General features: G+C 40.6%; 1 protein-coding gene across 2 annotated transcripts in view; it reads left to right on the top strand.

Annotated features, from left to right (window-relative positions):
- The window catches only part of crabp2a (cellular retinoic acid binding protein 2, a), a 22,841-nt gene extending 14,639 nt beyond the window's left edge, over window positions 1-8,202 (top strand). For both annotated transcript variants that reach the window (XM_072460695.1, XM_072460696.1), the window contains exons 2-4: window positions 2,746-2,924; window positions 5,075-5,191; window positions 7,721-8,202. In XM_072460695.1, coding sequence (XP_072316796.1) covers window positions 2,746-2,924; window positions 5,075-5,191; window positions 7,721-7,771 — 347 coding nt within the window. In that variant the 3' untranslated portion in view covers window positions 7,772-8,202. The remainder of the gene's footprint in view (window positions 1-2,745; window positions 2,925-5,074; window positions 5,192-7,720) is intronic.
- Window positions 8,203-10,000: the final 1,798 nt, after the last annotated feature.

The raw sequence follows: 10,000 nt of genomic DNA, 5'->3' as shown, positions 1-10,000 counted from the left end.
AAACTGTTGATACTACTACTACTGCTAATTACCATATCTACTACTATTCCTACTACTACTACTACTACTACTACTACTACTATTCCTACTACTACTACTACTACTACTATTCCTACTACTACTACTACTACTACTATTCCTACTACTACTACTACAACTTGTAATTATCAAGGCTACTGCTAGTACTACTACGGCTGCTAATAGAACAACTACTACTACTACTACAAACTGTTGATACTACTACTACTGCTAATTACCACATCTACTACTATTCCTACTACTACTACTACTACTACTACTATTCCTACTACTACTACTGATTGTAATTATCAAGGCTACTGCTAATTACCACATCTACTACTATTCCTACTACTACTACTACTACTACTACTACTACTACTACTACTACTACTACTACTAATTGTAATTATCAAGGCTACTGCTAGTACTACTATGACTGCTAATAGAACAACAACTACCACTACTACAACAACTGTTAATACTATTAAGATAAGATAAGATAAGATAAGATAAGATAAGATATTCCTTTATTGTCCCACATGGGGAAATTTCATTGGTGCAACGCAGGTAGATACAGAGGTAGATCCAGAAGAACAGATCACTTATAGGAAGTCTGAAAAACACTTTCAGTAGAAGATCTCCTATAAATAAATAAAAACTCCCATTGACAAATAAATAAATAAATACCATTGCATGTGATCCCGACAGTAATTGCACATGAATATGTGTCACGACAGCACATAGATTGCACATGAATTTCACAGTAATTGCACATGAATTGCACATGAATTCCAACAGTAATTGCACATACGACAGAATTGCACATCAGTATTAGGTTAGGTCAGTATTGCGCCGGGATAACGTGACGATCTCCGGGTAAGACGACTGTTCTCCGCAGTTTCATGAGTTCCTCCTTTGTGGAAACGCGGTACGGCGCCGGCCGGGGGGCGGGGCCGGAGCCGGGGGGCGGGGCCGGAGCCGGGGGGCGGGGCCGGAGCCGGGGGGCGGGGCCGGAGCCGGGGGACTCAGAGCCAAGACACATCGCAACGACACGACGAAAACGTGGGGGGTGTTGGAGACTGAGCCGAGGATGAGGAGCAAGAGGATGTTCTAACGCGCTTGGGCTTCATGGGCTTAGAAACGCCAAAGTGATGGAAGAAGGACTTCTAAAGGATAAAACGACAAAGACGTCCCATGACCTCATGGGCTTTGTACTTCCAAAGCACCGAACGTCAAAGAGGGCGAGGAAGGTGAAGAAGAGTCTCCCTGGAATAAGGCCGGTTGGTCTCTGACACAACTATTCTAGTCACAAAAACACATCATGACCTCATGGGCTTTGTAACGCCAAAGCAATGGGAGGAGTACTTTTACGGACTACGACAGAGTCTGAGGACTACGAAACGTCTGAGGAATAAAGTCTGGCGGTAATGCAACACTCGGATGCCAACCGCCATAAAACAACAACAACAACAACAACAACAACAACTATTCTAGTCACAAAAACACATCATGACCTCATGGGCTTTGTAACGCCAAAGCAATGGGAGGAGTACTTTTACGGACTACGACAGAGTCTGAGGACTACGAAACGTCTGAGGAATAAAGTCTGGCGGTAATGCAACACTCGGATGCCAACCGCCATAAAACAACAACAACAACAACAACAACACTCAATCCAGCCGAATAAAGTCAAAACAAGTTAATTTAAAGCGATTCCAGTGCGTGTCCCGATCGTTCGTGAAGTTCCTCTTTCATATAAACGTGTATATAAACGTGTATATAAACGTGTACCGACGACACGCCGTACTTTAGCGCGGCCGGAGGGCGCGGGGGGGGGGCAGGTGGGCTCGCTCGGAGCTAGCTCACGTCACAACAACACAACGAACGCAACGAAAAACGCTCAAATCCAGCCGAAAAAAGTCAAAAACAGTTGAATTAAAAAACTATTCCAGCGCGTGTCCCTATCGTACAGTAAAATAGAAAAAATATACTAACTATATTTACAAAATATAGGAGATAAAGCACAATAAGTGTGAGAAAGAAGAGAGAGCGTTTACACCGGGCTGCCAGCTGTACCAGCGCCTTATGACGTAGATGAAATGTATTACTACTCATACTAGAACAACAGATATAACTACTGGTACTATCACTAAACCAGGGTTGTCCAAACGATGTCCCGGGGGCCAAATGCGGCCCTCAGCCAAATCTCCCTCAGGCTTTTCGGTGACACTTTTTACGGCACATTTAAAGACCCGTCTCCTTTAAAACAAACAAACATTTTGGCTGAAGACAAACTGGAGAAGGCAAACACATTTCAACAATAAATTCCCCCATTTGCTGCATTTCCTTGTTTTTTTTACCTCACAATGACAAATAAATTCTATTCTATTCAAAATGTCAAAGTGCAGTAAATTGTTACAGAAAAATAGCATGATAAACAATAATATTGAAACTACTTTATGTCACTGACACAATAACCCAAAAGCCAGAAATGCCAGTAACCCTTTTCTAAATGTAAAATATAATTACAAAACATTAGCTGAATAAATAAATATCAGAATTAAACACTTAAGAACTATAATTAGTCGCAAAAGTTTCTGATTAAACTGCTTTTATCTGCAAAAAATAAATGTACAAACGATAAATATTGAACCCCAAAAAGAGAGAAACTTGTTTAGTCACATGACCGTTCACTTTGCTTCTCTTTGTGGTTTCTGCTCTCAGGAGTCAACGTGATGCTGCGTAAGATCGCGGTGAAGGCGGCGTCCAAACCGCTGGTGGAGATCACGCAGGACGGAGAGACCCTGTCGATTAAGACCTCCACCTCGGTCCGGACCACCCACATCACCTTCACCGTGGGACAGGAGTTCAATGAGGCCACTGTGGATGGACGACCCTGCACGGTACAGAGCACGATGTACACAACCTGTGGCCACGTTAGTCTTATTTGAATGGAAATTACAGTTAAATGATTGATAATTACTTATTTGACAAATATTTTTACCTATTTACCTTTTATTCTGCTTAGCGTTATTGCTATTTTATTTGAAAAGATCATTGTAGAATCAGATAAATGCCATTTGAGATAAAAAGTCAAAGGCTTTAATTTTATTCTTTGTCTTTCAGTCTTAAGCTACATAATCTATTAACGTTCAATAAATAATCAAATTGACACGTTTCACAATGGGAATATCTATTATTTTCCCATTTTTTTCAATTTTTTTTCACATGAACTCTTAATTTGTTCTTTGTTATAACTATAAGTGTTCAATATTTCCTGCAAATCAATTCCACTTTGCGACGATAATGAAGTCGAAAGTTTAAAGTTTAAAGTCATTTAGAGAGATTGCGATTGTGTTGTCGCGCCTCAGTTAGCCTAATGCTAAACCAATGGAGATTTTAAAATGTTAAATACTAAATTTTGCATTCATTCAATCATTCATTCTGACACAATAGTGCGATAAATGTATTTTCCAGTAACATGACCCAACAGCACAAGGTTGTCCCGTGTCTTTTTTGTTTACGTTCTTTTATATTCTTGCTATATTTTTTAATATAGCAGGAATATAAAGCAAGATTTTTTGCTGTGTTTCACTCGTGGATCCATCCAGTTTAGAACAAAAAGTCTCTAGCAAATTTCAAACATGTGTGTTTTCTTTTACCATGAATAAAACCTGCTAACCTCGTAGTTTTGACCTCCACAAACATGTTTTGAACTGCATGTGATTATTAGAATTGTGAAACAGTTCATAGTCAGCCTTTGATCAGATGTTTCTTGGTTTATTTCACAATCTGCACTGTAAATTGAAGCTAGATTCAAATAAATAAATACATTGCAAATCTAGACACAGAACTTGTCAGAAAATCTGCGACGACTGTTGCCACGTTCCCCAAACCGAGCCGCCCAAGCTTGCACACAGACTGCTTGGGTGGCGTAATAATGTTGCTGATGTGATCAACTGTGACTTTATCTGTTTCATTTGGCCCCTCAATGTTTTTGGACCGATAGCGAATGATAACGTCCCCTCCGGCTCCTCAGGCATGTCACGTTACTGTATAATCCTTCGCCCCTTTTCTGACCTTTTTAACTTCCACCCTGCCCTGTCTGCGCCGCGTCCCGCCCTCGTGTTCCCCCGGCCCCTCGGTCCCTTTTTCCCATCAGTGGTTAGTTTGTCTCCAAAGCAAACACAAGCGTCCCGGCAGCGCTCCTCTGATCATGGGAGCATTACGAGCTAACACGCCCATTTTTACAGCCGTAAAAACAAAAAAATATTGATCAAGACGGTGCCATGGATCATATTTTATCAGTGATCACAATTATTGCTCCTGTCAGTCACAGGGGAACAAAAACTATTTGTTAAATGTCGTTTTGAATGACGTTGGTGCTCGTTTTGGCCCCAGAACATGGATTAAAGTCTCGTATGCAGTGACTTTTAAAACACATATCATACTTTTTGTCGAAGCTTTGAAGTAGCCTCTAAGTAGTAGTTTTGGTAGAATAAATTGGATGACTTAAATGGTGATAAATTGTCAATGAATACTTACTACTTGATTTTCTTGTTTTATATGATATTTATGTCCAAAATCATCCAAAAAGATGGTACAAATTACCTTTTTAAAATGAAAACCACTCCACCACGTACCCCTGGTTGGGAACGTATCATTCAAGTATCAAACGCCAATCATTTAAAGGTGCACAGTGCAACTTTTCTGCTCGTGTCCATGGAGATGTTTTTGCTTTGCCTGAAATTGCTCCACATTATGGCATAAAACGTATTTATCGGTGTTTTTGTTGCTCCAAATTCCCTTGAAATCCTGCCATCTTACAGTGAGCAGTCTCGCCCCTCCACAGATCCGACCTGTAATTTGGCCAAGCTGCACCCCTTGTGGAGATAAAGACGTTGAATGCCACACAGAGAACACGATGAAGTAGTTGGCGGAGCCTCAAACAGAGAGAAACACTTGCTACACCTTTAAGTACTTAGAAGCCCCGCCAAAAGAAAAGCCCTCAAAAACATTTCATTTCTAAATCATTTTCTGCGCTTGTTTGCAGAGTTCTCCGCGCTGGGAGACGGACAGTAAGATCAGCTGCGAGCAAACTCTGCTGAAAGGGGAGGGGCCAAAGACGTCGTGGACACGAGAGCTCACCAACGAGGGGAAGCTCATTCTGGTAACTATGGCAGACTATGGCACGAACACCTTTATGTGCACTTTGCTTTTATACTTGGGTTAGTTATCACGCAGTTTATTGTATTGTAAGTGTGTTGTAAAAAACCTTCAGCTTCCATGCACACTTGTTTGTCATATTTGTACTTGTGTTTTTAGGACTATCTTTATGAGAAATATAGGATTGCATTAATTTAGCGTGTTAAGGCTCAACAATAATGTGGCTAGTAACTAATTATGATTCACATAATGTCACATGTTGCGTTCATTCACCAGCAAGGACCATGACCTCAGCTATGATGCTAAGTGTTTATTAGCACGCGAGAAACATCAACACAAATGTACAGAAGTTGATGCCGTTTTGGGGCTTCATGCGATGAGGGCTGAAGGCTCCCGGGCCTCGATCCCCCATCCAGACGATAAATTAAAATGATTAGAACAATTTAAAGGTGTGAGGGAGGGGCACAGGTGTATGTGATCTGGATGCTTAAATAGTGCAGCCGCAGGAAGGGGCGTGGTCCTGCTCCCCAACTTAAAATAACAAACTTATCTTCATTTAAAAGTTTAAGCGGTTCTTTTGTGTCTTTTATACAAGAAAACAATTAGAAAGTGTGATTTTTTTTAGGTTCTTTTTAGACTATGTCACTATAGTCTCCAAACTTAAAAGTTACCGAACATTAAACAAAGTTAAAGGTGCCCCGTGTAGCTTTTCCGTGAAATGTTCCTTAGTGTGGCTTTAAAGTCGTCTTATCTCCGTGTAGACCAGGCAGGATCTGTGGTTATTACAGTAAAAATACACGATTTTCCAAGGTATTTTTACCAATAAAAGCACAATGAAGGCAAGCCGGATAATGCCATGTGGAACAATATCTCGAAGGAAAACAAGAAGATGGAAAAGTTACACAGTGCATCTTTAATGAATCGTGATTGCACTGGATCACGACTTTTGGGTCAGAGATTTCTGTTAAAAAGCTTGTGATTTGAAGCAGAGTTTGGACTTTTATATGTTCACAAACCTACTTTAAAAAGCCACGTCTTTATTTAAAAGAGACATTTGACTGGGATATAAGAAAATCCTGAAAATCCTGATTACATTTTGGCCTGGACAAAGGTCGGGCAGCGGCGCCTTAACCCGACAACAGTGGACACACACTTTCCACAGTCCGACCCGGCAAACTGTAAATAGACCCACGAGTATTTTGGGCCTTTTGCTCCGCTGAGGGTTGACAACAAGTTCAAGGCAGACTCTGTGTTCCTCAAAACCCAAGACAACATGACAGTTCTAATCTGTAAAATGTTCAAATGTTTCCACAGCACGGGAACGCCAGCATTTTTCATTTTGCTGTACAATGAAAATTTTTATTATTATTAAAACCATTAGAATTCTCACTGGTTTAAGTGAAAGTAATACATTGTCATTTTTGCTTAATTTGTACAGAAGGAAAAACTAAATAAATGCTAACAAGGGCTCAAAAAGATGTGTAAATATAGACTCAAAAATATAGAAACGCAAAACAAAACTCACTTTTATAGCACAGAGATTATCCAAAATGCAGAGGTTTAGTTCTGTTTAAGGTCTTATGGTTAAGACCTGGTTAAGTTCGGGTAAAATTATGTTTTAATCTTTGTGAATTTGACTGGTTTAGTCTGAAAAATATTGAGAACTCCGGAAATGCTCTAACGTTGTCCTGTTTAAGATTTAGTCCTGGCTGAAAACTGGTTAACACATGTTTTTAATGGTTAAAACCTTGTAAATTCCTGGTTTATTCCTGGTTAATGCTTGGTTTGGTTTAAATCTTGGTCGTTCCAGAGGTTGTGTAGGAGACGTGAAGTGGCAATGGTGAACATGACATTTTCTCTAGTAAAATCTTGTCTTGTACAATGTGAAAAAGCTTTGTTGTTAGACTGACTAACAATGAAAGTTAATACGAAAGTCCACAACTCTGCTAAATATTCAGTTTGTACTTGACATCTTAAAAACGATAATCAAGTAAACAGTTTTAGAAACCCAGATAAACACCAGGAACACTGCAGCGACGCTCACTTTTATCACTGATGCAGACTTTGTGATCACACACAGTTGCAGCGACTGTCTTTCTTTCTTTAAATAAGACGTTTGTGAGTCTGCGCAGTGAGGAAATTAACTGTCGTGGGGCGAGTTGAAGTGTCAGAGCAACGATGGAGAAACTAAAATTAGCTGTGTAAAGTTAATTTGACCAAAACATGAAAAATTAGACCAAAAAATTACAAAAGTGTGAACGCAAAATAGAAAAATATATACAAAAAATATACAAAAAAATACTAAAATTTTACAAAAAGTAGACAAAAAATTGACAAAAAATTAGACAACAAATTAAAAAAAAAAAAAGCAATAAAAAATCACTTGAAATGTTGAGGGGTATTTTCCAAATTCAAATAATGTCAGTGCATAACCTCTATTATGGCCGGTTTAGTCTTAACATTACACGCTCAAACACTTGTACGACCAGGTAAACTTCATCTCTTTGTCTCTTTCTTCTTCTCTCCTTCCCAGACCATGCGAGCAGACGACACCATATGCACACGAGTCTACGAAAGACAATGAAACGCAGCACTTTCTCTCGCATGTCCAGAGCCCCCCTTGTCCACCAAATGTATATCGTCTAACCCCGTGTTGTCATTTCCTCCTTTGTAACCGGCGTGCGCATAGCATAACACATTTAGCTTCACTTTGGTCTTAGCTCCTTGTGCCGTGCTGAATGGATTCGTACGCCTGGGACTTTTGAACGACCGACTCCGTCATCGTGTCAATCGATTTACCAGCTCTTCCCAAATCCGGTCAGTTTTTAAACGCATCCCCTCGTTGACTTTTTTTCTATCACGTTATGCCATTTATATTTATTTTACTACGCTATAGGGTCTGTGACAGTATTGCATTGGTTTTTATTTGAATCTTTCCTCTTTTATATATAAAAAATAAATAAACGCGACCGCAGGAAATCTTCCTACGGCGACGACGAAAAACAATAAAGCACAGTGTTACTCGAGCGAACGCCTCCTGTCGTTTGTCATGTTCGCGCACGAAAAAAATCATTAGAAACGTTGGAGGTATTTAGCAGTGCGTTTGTTTTATGGTTTGTGAGTGCAGCTGCGAGTTGGAGCACATTAGATGGCTCCGTTTTATTTTGAGCGTACTGTCAGCTGTCTGCAACTAGAATAACTTTGTCTGTGCCCTGACAACACGACTCGCTGCCTGTTTTCGGGCTGGTCGCTTGGCCGATTTTCCCGCCGCAAATGTGTTCTGGACCGTGATGATTCAGATGGTTCATTGCGATTGCTACGGGTTTGTAGTTTTTTTATTTTGAAATCAGGATGCAGTTCGCAGCGCGCATTTTGGTTTGATTCATGCAGGTTTGGGTTTGAGTTCTCAGAAAAGTCCTGTTTTCACCTACCCCCTATGTACTTCCCAGTAGTTAGTTGTGATTATTTGAAATTCAAGACTCCGAGTGACACCTGTAGCGTTCAAAAATTTTATTTTTCAGCCGTTTTGGATCAATATTGCAGTTTGAAATGAACTAAATTGAAAGATTATCCAGTAAGTTCCTGAAAAAAAGCATAATATGTCTTCTTTCAGCGTGTTCAGAAGCATTTATGTTCCAGAAAAGATTCAAATATGAACTTTTTATGGAAAACTGTTCAGCGTTTAACATAGAAAGACAATACATTTTGTTGTTTTGGAGAAGACAATCAGTTACCAAAATAAAAGCAGCCTTTTTTCCTTTTTTTAACCTTTATTTAACTAGAAAAGTCTCATTGAGACTCAGAAATCCTCTTTTCAAGGTTGTCCTGGCCAAGACGCCACAATAAAGCAACCCTAATGGACAAAGTATTTCATATAACGCTAATTATAAACTGACTTATCAAACGTTATGAACAGAAGTCAAAACAATGATTGCATTTCCAGATCTTGCGACAACAAAATCCAGAAAATGCCTGAAGATAAAAAACACTTTAACTGTAACGTTTGGTTCAAAAACACCAGAACCAGAGCCCAGAGGCGATCAAATAAACTCGGACGCTTCCCGTCAACTGACCGTTGAACACGTCACGCCATCGCGGACGAGGGGGCGGGTCAAACGACGGGAAGTGCCAGCTGTATCGCGGTTGATTGACGGCAGATGTACTTAATGAGGACTGGGCCGTGGCGATGGGAAAGATCCGCGAGCCTCACAGCCACAAGCAGCGAGCGAAAAAACACCGGGCAGAGAATTCAAAGCGAGGAATTTACGCGACGCCGGAACGACTTTTTCCAAACTATCTTGTCTTGACTTTTCTCCCTTCGCCCCTGCAGCTGTGTGTAGTTACAGTGTGACCCCAATAAAGTGTCCTCCTCTGCCTGCCGCCCCAATAAAAGGGGTAAATAACTGCCCCTCCCTCGCCGTTTATTACCCCCTCGGGCAGTAAAAGGCAGCTGTCCGGCCCCCTTCAAACCGGCCGGCCCGCACTGGACCCTTGTAAAAGCGCACATGTACTCACACAGTCGCATACCAAACTGAAAACATACATTCTGGGAACTCTTCACACTGTACGCGCCGGGTCGTAAAGCTCGCATTCATCATACGTGTGGAAGAAGTCCAGAGGTGTGAGACAAATACTGCTACTGCCACTTTGAGCCGCGACTTAAGAGCGGCTTCGTGTGTTGTTTGTAATATGGCTGCAAAAACGTTTAAAAAATACTGTCATAATGAATGTGCGGCAGGGTTATGACAAATACTGTAGGCCCGTCACAATAGCTGTACTATATCGATTGTCGTTCAATAAATGAGAGATCGAA

Source organism: Eucyclogobius newberryi, unplaced genomic scaffold, assembly GCF_026437365.1.
Source record: "Eucyclogobius newberryi isolate DKJ021-1_F unplaced genomic scaffold, fEucNew1.0.hap1 SCAF_3, whole genome shotgun sequence".
Taxonomy (NCBI): domain Eukaryota; kingdom Metazoa; phylum Chordata; class Actinopteri; order Gobiiformes; family Gobiidae; genus Eucyclogobius; species Eucyclogobius newberryi.
This window is presented reverse-complemented; position numbering and strand designations above follow the sequence as displayed.